General features: G+C 39.9%; 1 protein-coding gene and 1 long non-coding RNA gene across 2 annotated transcripts in view; one reads left to right on the plus strand and one right to left on the minus strand.

Annotated features, from left to right (window-relative positions):
- Nucleotides 1-13,119, minus strand: part of LOC128310782 (neurogenic protein mastermind) — a 223,654-nt gene that overhangs the window by 2,189 nt on the left and 208,346 nt on the right. Inside the window, exons 5-6 of the mRNA XM_053047501.1 lie at nt 8,113-8,307; nt 2,655-2,767 (exon numbers count right to left, since the gene is read on the minus strand). Coding sequence (XP_052903461.1) covers nt 2,655-2,767; nt 8,113-8,307 — 308 coding nt within the window. The remainder of the gene's footprint in view (nt 1-2,654; nt 2,768-8,112; nt 8,308-13,119) is intronic.
- Nucleotides 8,848-10,235, plus strand: LOC128310783 (uncharacterized). Its single transcript, XR_008288884.1, has 3 exons — nt 8,848-9,301; nt 9,436-9,635; nt 9,703-10,235. It is a non-coding gene; the product is annotated as an uncharacterized LOC128310783 (long non-coding RNA).

A 13,119-nucleotide genomic window follows, 5' to 3' on the forward strand; every position in this document is an offset into this window, starting at 1 on the left:
AAAAAGCAACAATGCCAAACCACAGCCCTTGGTGCATACGCGCTATCTCTCTTCTACCTTCCCTGCTACCACATTGAGAAATTCCTCTTTGTTTACCTTATTGTAACAAGTTGCGCCAGAAAGTTACAAAGTTCTCCTATCAGGATGCAGAATGTTGGAAAGGTTTTTTTTTGGGGTTCTTTGTTTGTTTGGTAGAATTGAATATTCGAAACACTTTTTGATACAAAATGTATGCAATCATTGTTACGGCTGCAACATATGTAGCAGTTGTTTGATAAGCTATATGTTATAATAACATTATTTTATTTATTTAATGGAAGAACGGCCAGGCCAGGCCGTGTATATCTTTTATAAAAACATTCATAAATTCAAAAAAACGAACAGAAAATTATCAAAGAGCGAAATAGTGAAATAGCAAATGCTGCCTTCAGGAAAAACGTGTCTATCAGGTGCCCCCCTTTCTTGTTTAATATTCTTTATGACAAAATTACAAACAAACGAAATGTTATGCTTTTGCTAGTTTCGTTGTAATAATGTGTCTATGACAATCTTCTCTGTAGATTACAATTATTTTACTGATTTCTTTAGTTCGCTTTCCCAGTAATGTAGATATTACGTGTGCAGATTACAGAAAGAAATCTGAAAATTGTAGCTTCTGTTTCCGGGCAGTATGTGTGATTGAACAAAAAGGAACAAATTTAGAAAGCAAGGACAATAGAATCTGCGATGCAAAGAACGAGCAATGGGGGTACAACAGTACAAAAGACAATGGTACCATGGACAATGGTGTAATGATCATCTCCCAGAAAGCTAATAAATAGTATGGCCAAACCTAATGAACATTGCTTAGATATCAAAGGAACAACGGAAAAGGGCGTGTGTCTGGATGGAACCGAGCCATAAAATACTATGAATGGGAAGCGTTTACGGTGCACAATAGAATGGTCTGTGCGATGTAACAGTTACAGGAACGAAGTTGTAAAAACACGGTATGTTTTTCTTCCCGAGATCATTGGTGTGTGATATATTGGTAGAAATAGTAAATAATTTGTCCGTAGTCACAATTCCTAAATGCTTTCAATTAGTTGCAATAATGAAATAACATATTTTTTCAAGATCGGCCAACATGCTTATCTAAACGGAAAAAAGCTAGGCGTTAATGAGAAAACACCCAAAATGGTAAACGTTGTATGTTTCACTTTATTCCTTATGTACTCGTTCAATTCATAAATATATTACAAACATGTTTGGTAAAATTTTTATCCAAAAATGAAAGCATAAAATCGAAGTATTGTTCGAAGGACTTTGACAAAAACCACTGCCATATCCTAGAGCATGGGGGGGGGGGGGGGGGGATAATAGAAAATTATGGAAGCAAGTTGCAGCAATCGTAAGTATACCCCTGGGAAGCGTCTTTTATTATTTCTTTCCCCGCCGAGTAACGAAGCGTAACGATAAAAACGAATGTCTCACCGGGATTTTGGTGTGGCCGTTGTTTGCCAGGACTCTTCGTCTGTATACAGAATGGACGAACATCGAAGTTAAGATTAATCGTTAAAGGATAAATCTTCACTCTGCTGGAATCGGCAATGCCCGGCGATTGTTGGGGCGTGATAGTGATTAATTAGTTCGGAAAGATCGTGATAATTTGATATACCGTCACAAATGACAGTTTTTCATTAAAACATGAATGGTAAAAACCTTGATGCTTTTTAATTAATATAAAAATAGAACAATACTACCTATAGATTACGAATAAGTTAAATTTTCATTTTGACTAATTCAACAACACTTCCACAAACTTTTCATATGTTTGTTCCTAAAATTATATTAGTTATCCTATGCTGTACTATACCACGAACTATTTTTGTATATTATCAAACGCGAGACTATTCGGCTACGTGGAAGAATAAGTCGATACAGGCTTGGCTGTTATAACGAAACAAAAACACACTCAATTCAAGACGCATGATTTATTGAACAACAAGCGATGTATCAGTTACGTAAATAATTCAGTCCATGTTATCCATAATGTGTTACCAACCAGCATCGAATCATGTTTCGTTTAAACAAATCATACAGGCATGTGCATCTAGTCGTACTTGTATTGTTTGATTAGGACGTCGTTTGACGTACAAACTTTGGTCAACAGGACGAGTAATAAGCGGATTGCACTGTTAACAATCGCTTTCGTAATTCGTGGGTCCAACGTACCCACAAGCTCGTTTTCCCAGACACAGTAAAAGCCCATGTGCGTAATTTCCCTTGAAAAGTATCCATTCAGGCATCACTGTCGCGTTTGGCACAAATACCTCAAGGTGATGATGGTTCCCGGCGCTTCGGTGATAGTTGAATAACCAATCTGGGCCTCCTTTTTGACTCATTATTGGAGCAAAAATAGTGTTTATTGAGGTGACAATAAAATACCCCATAAGTTGCACCCATTATTCAGAATTAAAATTTAGGACAATAAATTTAGGCCTAACATATATTTCATATAAAAATCCACACTAATTGTTGACCTTCCGGTAATTCGTGTTCCACAAAACAAAAAATATAACAATATTTAAAATTATTTATTAACGGTTATCGCAGGCAGCCAGTGTATTGCTTTTGAGTTCTTTTAATATATAGCATTCGAAATTATTACTTACTTGGAAAAGCAGAAACGCATATCCCTTGGGAGGAAAGTACGACTTAGATTCAGCTTTATGTGGCCAATCAACGATGAGATCTCCATACTGGTTAAATGATGTGGTTATTTCCTCTGAAAAAATAAAATAACGTAATAACATTAATAATTTTTAATAAAACTTCTTACAATGCTTTATACTTAAATTTTATTAGCAAGTTCAAGGAAGGTAAAGATACTTCTTGTTATAAACCGCATTTAACACCTTTCTTTCTTTACATTTTTTTTCTTTATCTAATCACCTAAAGAGGTGCCAACATTGTTATTCTATGTTGATCGATGTATAATTTTTCTAGTACGAAAAAAAAACGTGCGAAGGGTGAATTCTCCAGTATGAAAAACTTTGCACTCTGCCTAACGGTGGCATCATTCCAACGAGAACCTGTAGCATATAGTGCTGGCCTTGTTGGACCAAGTGTAGCCACTAGAACACCCGCTCGCCATTTCCGTAACAGGTATAACGGACTTAAAGTAATAAATCTGGTTATGTAATAACAGCATAATCCCTAACATAGAGCTGGGATTCCTTTGCGCTATACTTCATTGAAAAAGATATGCTTTCTGTCTGGTCCTGGTGCTATCGATCGGGCTACTGCTACACAAGGAAAGGGCATAGCAGAGATAGGTCATGTTTGACGATGTGTTCATGAGAACTTAGCGTTATATTCATTCATTCTTTCAGCACGAGGTATGCAGCTTTATGGTAAAACAAAAATCAAAATAAAAAATAAAATAAATATACTTAAGCATTCAAAAATTCCGAAAGATATCATAAAATTTTAACGTCAAAAAACTTATTGTTTAATGCGTTGGTAAAAGTTGGTCTTTAATGCGTTCTATTGTTCTTTCTGCGACTTTTTTAAATTACGATTTTGATCGAAATCGATGGAGTATACCAACTTATAGCATATACATATTCTAATTACATTGTGGCCAACTGTTAGCACTAAAGGTTTAGCTACCTTTAACAGCTTCTATTCCGTTAAAATTTGTACTTAAAAGGTAAATATTTACTTTATCTTTTAAGTAATATATAAGATTTAATATTTAATGTACGAATTACACAGTCTAACAAAAACACGAAACAATTGCTTGAAACACATCAAAATGTTTTCAATTGTATACTAAAAAAACTGAATATAAAACTCTAACTAAAACAAATTGCTGATGTTTGCAACTGATCTGATGCTTATAACACATCCATCATCTTGGCGATTTTCATATTAAGATGCTATGGAGTAGTTGAATGATAGCGGGAAAATGTGTGAAGCAGCGTAATGATTTAGTAGATAGCAGAGCAATTAATTTAATAATATTGTTATAACAGTGGTTTCTTTCGCCACGACTATGGCTCACAGTTGATTGGTGGTTGGTCTTGTGCATCGTACGCTAATGATAGTGCGGAAGCTGTAGTCATTCTGCGTCGGTCGACGGTTAGCGACAAAATGTAAATGTTGTTTGAATTGGACATTAAGCGCTATTTAATAGATGGTCTGTTCGTACCGTTCCGTTCGGCCATGCCAGCAAACAACGCGACGATGAAGTCTGACAAATTGCCCAAGCTTTCGCTAATGTTCAAAGGGTTTCAGGAAAATAGTGTGGTATCGACGAGTTACCTACTACATTCGGTGTCCGCCGTGGTACCATTCTCTTTCGGTACGTAGTGACGTTTCACAGGAGTATAGTTTTTATGATCGTTTATGTGATAGCTGGTATTTAATTAAAAAGCAACCATACCATCAAGCTCCTTACCGATAAAATATAATCAAACCTAGATCAAATAACCGCCAAATATTGATCATTTTCAAATATAACGAGAACCTAAAAATGAGTGGCTTCGTGGACTAGTAAAACCTGATTCAAATAGGCAAATACAAAAACATAAAAAAGACAGAAATTAACAAATGTTAAAGAAATCAATTAAATAAAACAGTGAAAAGTGAGAATGATAAATTAAGAATGGTTTGCAAATTTTTGAAAATTTCTATTCTTAGAGTTTCCCTAGTCTGAAAATAATACTTTAATATTCCTCTTGGTTGACACAGTACATCACTCCGCCCATATCACAACCGCTTAAGGTTTATAATAGCCTGCGCCGTTGAAAAGAACGAATAAAACGACACGCTCCTCGAAGTAAGGCAGTAAAATCTGAGCCACCCTGAAAGGGACGACGAGAGCAAATTTGACGTCTTCATAAAATGAGCAACGTCAGGTGGGACTGAGTTATATTTTCCGACGCTCGTTACGTAGCAAAACAGAATAAAGAGGATGGTGTGAATGTAGCAAGGCACGAAGGGAAAATGGAACGGAACTTGAGCACTTTACAAGAGCAGCAGTTTCAAGTTTCGTTGATGGAGAAAAATACGCTCTAGGTTTCAAGTTTGTGTGTCCGCGTTCGAATGCAGGTGGAGACTTTCAAAAGATAGTAAACGGAGTTCGTCGACAGGATATCTGTTAGTTCATGCTCTTTTTCCCTGTTGCACCGCCGTAGTCGAGGGAGAAATTGAACGCAAAGAAAAGAAATATTTTTTGGTATGATATTTTTCTTTGCTTGCGTCCTATCCAAGGGCTTAGAATAATGAGAATATTACGACAGAAGTGGTGCATTTACTTTCCTGTTTGCATGTGCAGTAACTCGCGGTTGTGATATTTGTGTTATCATTCTAACACTTCAAGATGATGTCCAAATGAAAATGGTTTTGCTTTAAATCTCCATAGCAAAGTGCGACAAATTGTGGGTTAGTTACACATCAGCTAGGGTAGGATAGTACTAAAAAAAAAACAATTCATTACATGATCCTTGAATTGCGGTTGTTTGAAATATCGGCTTCGTAGGAGCATGTCTAACTCTTCAAGTAAATGTCTTTAAGTGGAGGTGTTTTTTTGGAAATGAGAAAGTTAATGCACATATAATTTATTTCCTACTTGGAATCGAGTGAATCGAGGTCCGTTGCAGAATTCTAGGGTTTTGGGAGCATATTCTGAAATACATCTAGTGAAGCTTTCTCTTTTACGTTTCTTCGTCAGTAAAACATTCGAAAGAGAAATAGACTTTTGAAGCGCCAAACGATTGAAGTAACAAAGTATGAAATGAAATGAATGTTATTAAATGGTTATTTTATCCGAAGTTTCGTGCCCTGGTGAATACGTTTGAAGTTACTTCAGGGAAACGAACTTGCCGTTTAATTTACTTACCTACAAGCGTACATTCATTGGATAAACAGAACGTTATTAAATACCGGGAGATTTTTCTTTGAAATTCTGTTGTTCTATCTATCATTCCTTTCAAAACGATGCACGTTGAATGTACAATAGTATTTGTTTCGTAGAGAAATTGTAAAATTGACTTAAAAGCGGATATGAACTTGGGCATGAAGTGCAAAAGACGAAACCATTTTTAGATTCTCTGCGAGTTGAACTGTTCAATTTGCTAAGAATTTAAATAAAAAAAATCAACTTTTCACCGACCAAACTCAAAAGCCGTTAGTTTTACTTGACTACACCGGTAGCTCGAATTCCATTAGCTGAATAATCTGCATACTCACGTACGTTGCTTAGTGCACGTGCTTAGTATAGCATTTGATAAGCATCTGATACATTTAGTTACAAAAAATTTGTTTGGAAACATCCTGTTAACAAGTACTAAGGAGTCACATTGTTTACAGTTTCACATATTTATCTCCTTTACGGCTCGACAGTCGGCAAATAATAATTATATATGATATTTGTGCGGTTGTTCTTTCCCGTAAATCATGCTTCTGTATGCGATGCTACCGACGAATCTTTAAATCCTCCTAAGAACGAGTCGAGCTATATTTTCATCATTGGTCATGGCTGTCAGAACGATTTGATAAGTGTTGGATGTAAATATCTTGCTTTCCGGCAGAAACCTTCGTAATGGAAACCCACAACTTATTGCGGCTTGCACTTGCACACGCACCGTATGAGCAGTTCGGTGCGGTTGCAGGTCATCGTAGCACCATCAACTGGACAAGGACCGTTCCCAGATGGTGCAGTAATTCATTAGGAAGAACAAAGTAAAGCCCCCTGGCAAACATTCATACGCGTACTTGTCGAGCGGCAGGGTAAATGGGCGATCATTTCTTGTTTTGCAGCATCCACTATGAGCATCACTATCCCGCTAGTAGGGAAAATGATCCGGAGTAACTGGTCACACAGAAGAGCAACGATAAATAACAACAGTTGTGCAATTGGTAGCAGCGTTCACTTCTTGCTTCGAGATGTGTCTAACGGATCCAGTGAGTTCATTGTTGAACAACGGAAGAATGAAGACAAAAGGATATGGGGAAGGAACATAGAATTTAATTTCCCAACACAAGCAATCGTGCCTGTAGTGTACATGGTCTGGTTTGTGGAAGCAATGCAGAGGAAAAGCATGACAACACGATGACCGAGCTTTGTGAAGGTGTTTCGAAAAACCTTTTTTATGAAAACGATCCCCAAGCCACACATGTAAGCTCTTTACATCCAATACGGGACTACCTCCGAGGAAAAGCGTGTTTGCATACTAAACACAAGCTGCAGTGAACAGCGCACTATGAACTCTTTTTCGAGCTACCTTGTGTAATCGTTCTGATCAAGCAGTAAACTGTGAAAGCATTTCCAAATGTCTCAGGAATGCAAATGTAACAACAAACGATCAGTACTGGGGCTGGACTGTTTCACTAAGCGTCATCTTTTATGAAACTAACCGATATGAACAAAAGTGTTGTGTTGCTTTTGGCGATGCCCGGGCAAAATCAACAGAAGGTGGTTCCTGTTTTCAATACAGTGTATTATACCAGTGCACAGTCGTAAAATATTGTCTCAAGACTTACTTGGCACCAGTTGTTAAAGTGAACAATTATCTCAAAACTGGCATGGTGAATAAGGTTTTCCCATTCAAGAAATGAATTTGATTTGAATGTTTGGGCTGCTTTTGCGTGAAGTATGCGGAGGATGCTGGTTTGCTGTGTACAATAAGGCAGATTTGCGTAGCGTCAACAGCTGGGAATAGTCGTTTGGTAAATTGTTTTGGTTCGTAAGCGTAGAAAAGCTGGACGCATACTATGCAATGTTTCAATGCACATGCCAAGTGTGGATTGAAATTACACACCGAACCATTGGGAAGAAATTCAACGAAAAATGTAAAAACATCAGCATGCTTCTGGCTACGCGCAGCTACAAATGCACACCCATCGCAGTAGCCAAGGACCTGGCGAGTGTACGTAGTTAAAAATGTTCAATAAGCTTCCTTCGTGCGGAGTTTGGGGCAACATCATGCTGAGAGATGGAAGCGCGTGTGCCGGCAAAATTTTAATAAACACTGTTTTAGATTTTAGGTCACGTACAAGCGTACACAGTTGTGCTTAATTGGGAAGCCAAATTTGGAAACAATACGCACACAGCCCTGGACTTACCTTCATCGATATCCGGTGGCAGACCGCCGACAAACACCTTCCGCGAGAAACGTTCGGTCGTTTCCGATCCGTTGGAGTGTGGCGAAGATCTAGCCGGCGAGTTCAGCTGCAATTGGTTGGCCCCGATAAAACCACCGCCACCGCTGCCATCTTCATCGTTTAGATGTTCGTCCAGCCCGGCGAAAAATGGTTTGCCTGAATGGGAAAAAGTGTGAAAAAGATCGATTAGTAAAAACGCTTCGAATTGAGCGACGTGCTGTAATGGTTGTAGCCATATGAACAAAATCTAGTAAAACCAACTCGGTAAATCGCGTCTTTTCAGCTTCGCTAGATACGGCTCCACCATCGTTCGATACACATCTGATTCATCATTAACTTCGTGACAGTAGCGGCTGAGATTAGTTGGTGGCCAATGTTCTTCACGTTGCAACATGCCGGAAATGTATTGTATAAGCGATTGGACGTCTCAAACTCAAGCGATGTACACAAAACTAGGAACAACTTTGACCACTTCAATCGCGGTAGACTGCTGCGAATGCACTGCTCCGAATGGGTGTGAAGATGTGAGCAAATGTACACGCGTTGGTCACTGATTGGTTAGTTACCGTTGTCAGGTGACGTAGTGCAGCATACCGCGGATTCTGCATTTTCACTTTGCAAAACATTGGGTACCTGTCATTATTCAGTGATCTGTCAAAGTTCGCCATCCGGTATAGGGAATCTGGTTGACGATCCCTGACGTAGCAGTAAAATTTCGCGTGCGTGATAGGTTTCGAATAGAGGTTGTGGATTTATTGTGAACTGGTTTGAACTGGGAGTATTATATCAACATTTAGGGAAGATTGACTTAGGTAACATTTTCAGCAGGTTTCCAATCGGCTTTCTTCAAAAGTACAAACCTCGCTGTATAATCCATCGCGTAAAGATCCCTGCCCATGGTAAACAAAGCGTGATGTGTGTGATTTTCCCTGTTTGCTGAAGCTAATCAATCCAATTGGTTCAAACCAGCGACGACGGCAGAGTTGTATTTACCGACGTGAGGTATGATGGATTCCCCAGACAGTGAAGGAATTGGAAAACTATTAGTCCTGAAATGCGAGTCTCCGCGTGTTTGAAATCCGGCGAACAGTTTGTTTGATTAACTGATTGGAAAATATGAAGCGTACTACGGACCGTTCCCGATATACAGGTGAGGCCACGCAAATCCAAACTTCAGCTTACTTCCCCGTGCCGCTAGGAAGGTGTGAAAGGTCGGCAACTGTAGTGGGGACTGAGGTTGCGGTTTTAATTGAAATCAAACTTTATTTAATCTCCCATGAACAGTAGGCTGTTTGCTGTTTGGCACAAAATTGCCTACTTCAAGCATCATTGACTTACCAGATTAAGACCTAAATCGTACCTAACGATGGGTGGGAAATGTTCCAATATTTATGTACAAACCCTTACTACCGGTTACGATTGGCTGTATTCCGTGCGGGCCGTTATGTGACCGAGCAATGCTTTACCCAACTAACAATTCCCGTGTAAGGCCACGAAATTCCTGTAACTATAATCAAACGATGTTCACAATTTTCTCATTTTCCTTTGCAGGCAGTTCCATTACCATTTCCACGAGCGACGGGTGGATAACAATTCCTTAGAAAAGAAAGGAAAAGAAAATCTTTTCCCTTGTACCAGCGGGAACACTCAACCGGGTATGTGAAAAGGTTGGCTTTCCGAGCTGTTTGACTGCACTTAATACGCTAGTTAGGTTGAGGAGTGGGAACCCTCGTTCTTGTCAAACGTTGCGTGCGGCACGAGCTGCATTTCACGTACCAAACGCTACGCTAAGCTTGATTATGTGTCCTGGAAAGCTTATCGTATCGGCCCGGGTTAGCTGTGCGCATTGGGTGCGAGAAAAATTATTATCAAAATAATCGTAATTATCGCTTGTAATTTGTATTTACTAGAAACGCCTACTAGCCACCGGGGACGTGGGGAATATAGTGACGATTAGTCCAAGGATTATTGCCCTGCGTTCGTACGGGGGACGATTTGCTCTATGGGTACGGGAAAGATTGCATGATTTAGTTTAATCTGCCTCCCATGTTCCGTACCCATTGCTACACCTCTCCTGATCACGAGAAGCACCACGAATGGCATGGATATTACGTTGTTTGCAGAAGGGTGGTTCGGCCGTTTGGGAGTATAGTCCGTACGTGTCACGCTTTTTGACGAGTTTGGTGTTTTTTTTTTATCGTTGGGCAAAGCGCCTCCGCATAACAGACTATGAAGAAGGATTGAATCCTTTTAGACGCATGATTCAGTAATAAAGTAGCGCCTGTGCAGTTTGTAGAAAAATGAAACGCAAACCCTTGTGCCGTAGTATTGCAGTCCATTGACAATTTAAAGTTTAATGATTCGATTTGTAAGTTCAACAGTCGCATTGCCTTTTATTACCTTACATTGCATTACAGTTGTTGTACATGGAAAATCTTTTGCGCTGTTGGTATTGAAATGCTTGCAAATGTAGTTGAATCAAGACAAAGTGAATGAATGCATGGAATTCCGACCGCCCACCGAAAACAACTACACCATTAAATTGGCCCTTTAAAATCGGTTTTGTTCCGCATTTCACATAATCGAGTAGTGAATGAATGCTGTTCCAAGTATAGACACATTCTACACGTATGCGACTACATTGGCGAAACGCTACGGATAATAGTATGAGAAGATCATCTCTAACCTAGTGCTTTCCGTTGAAACACCCGACCCCAGAACCTCACCCCATCATAATGTGTATGAAAATGTAATTTACATTCAAACAAACCGCACACGCAGTGGTATCCCGGTTTAATTAATATTTATATTTACAACCATCGTCGGTGTCGTCGTCGTCGTCGTCGTGTGGAGCTCATGCATCCTGAAAGCGCTTAGATGTCAACCCATTGTGACATTCGGGGCCTGTACTAGCTGACGGGTCCTCCGGAAGGTTGTGGTATGGTAGTAATGTTTAGTTGCCTAGTGAGCAAGCAATACAACAAACGTTTACTACGACGATTCCCGTGGCTAACATTATCAAGCGACTGGCAAAAGGGTCAGAAAGAGAAGCACGCTTCGCAATTCAATGAAGTAGAAACGATGGGAGTCCATGCGAGTTGGAACCGTAGAAAGGGAAAAGGCGACAAATATGGGTGGATGTAATGTCGACAGGTGAGATCGTTGCGGATGTGATACGTCCCACCGTTATCGTACTAGGAAGTACCATAAAGATTCATGTTTGTGAGAGTACAATTTCAACCGTTTTTTTTTAGAAAAGGTATGCTTGTGAATCCCAAAACCGTTTATGGACAAACCTTTCCTTATGTATTATTTTCACTTTTTATTATTTCAGATACTCTCCATACATGCACCGATTGGAAATGAATTCGCCTTACCAAGCAGTTTTCCTGTTTATGGGGAAGGTTTTAATTAGGGAAATTTATCGTAGCATTGGGGAAACACTTGAACGAACGTGTGAGAAAAGCATTTATTAAATCGAGTTCTATGAAACAGTATTGAAGGAGGAATTCCTTTTCCTATTGGTTGTTCGGGTACACTTTCTGTTTCATCACAGGTAGAGCACGGTACGGCGGCCAAGAAAAGCATAGTCCACCAGCAATCGCCACTCATGCGCGCTGGAATATCAAGTGCGCGGCGTTTTGAAGGACGAAAGTGGAATAAAAATGGAACCCCTCGAACTCCCGTGCTACGGTTGCGTTATCAAATGGGTCCGATAAGCTCCCGCGGGACTCACAACAGCCCATTCGGCCCGCGCGTTGGTGGATAGCGTTGCAGTTAAACGGATATGGATGGGGACGGTTGGCGATACCCAAAGGTGTTTAACGTGCAGCAGGCGAGAATGTAAACTAACAGCAAAAGAGAGAAAGCAACTAGGGGGAATCAGCAGAAACACAAGACAAAATTAAATCAACACTTTACGATCCTGACCATCGTTGTCATCGTCGTCGTCGCGCTTGTAATGCAGCTGGCGTCACGATGTGGAAAACGGAAAACGTGCTGGAAGTATAAATCTTTATTGCAATCACAACGACACCACCGGGGAACGACGACACGAGCCGCCCCGGTGGATGGAGCTCGCGGGCTGGAAGGTGGACCAGAAAAGCAACCGTGTATATCGCAAGTGCTGATTTCAGCGGAAGTTTAAAAGTAAGCGTCGTTTGTTCGAAGACCATAAATTTGTATCCGATTTTTCGTCCACTGATTTGAAATTTTTGAAACCCCACTCAGGGCGAACTTGTAGCGAAATAGTATTTAGAAAATTGTGCTTTAATAGCGAAATAAAACTAAGTACATAGAGCAATTTTTTAAGTCGCTTGGAGGGGATTGTTGGTGGTAGAGTAGGATCGTAAAACATTGTTTTGATGTTAATTTCTGCAGGCACAAATATTTAAAACTGAGACGAAAAAACATTTCAATAGCTGTTTTGGTTTGTTGCTCTAGTATGTTTTATATTATTTTTTTTCATTGTGTGCAGCTTTTGCATTCAATTGTTCAATTTAATAGACCGTTTTATGAAACTAACGCTGCAAATGATGGATTGGCTGCTTGATAGAGCGAAGTGGTGACATTAACCAATTCACAGCCAGCGTACATTGCGACAGGGAATGTTGGTTCTCCTGGGTCCCATTTATCCGTGACGTTTCGTGAGGCAATAAAGTAAACTAACTCCCACCGCCTAAGCTGACACCATCGAGATCCACCACAAATATACGGACCAAACATTTCAGCGCTGACATCTGACCAACCAACCTAGAGGAAGGCTAGAGGAAGGTCACGCGCGCACAGACATATTTTGCACCGCTTTTCCATGTTTCGATATCCGGTCGCAAGGTTGGAAAATATATGACCATTCGGGAAGCCTTTTTTCCGGTCCGTCCGTCCGGTCCTAATCGTGGATCCGGGTGGATGGATTTTTGTGTCTCGTTTTTTTTTGTTGTTGTTGTCTTGAACGGACGGACAACGTTC

This window comes from Anopheles moucheti, chromosome 2 (assembly GCF_943734755.1).
Source record: "Anopheles moucheti chromosome 2, idAnoMoucSN_F20_07, whole genome shotgun sequence".
NCBI lineage: Eukaryota > Metazoa > Arthropoda > Insecta > Diptera > Culicidae > Anopheles > Anopheles moucheti.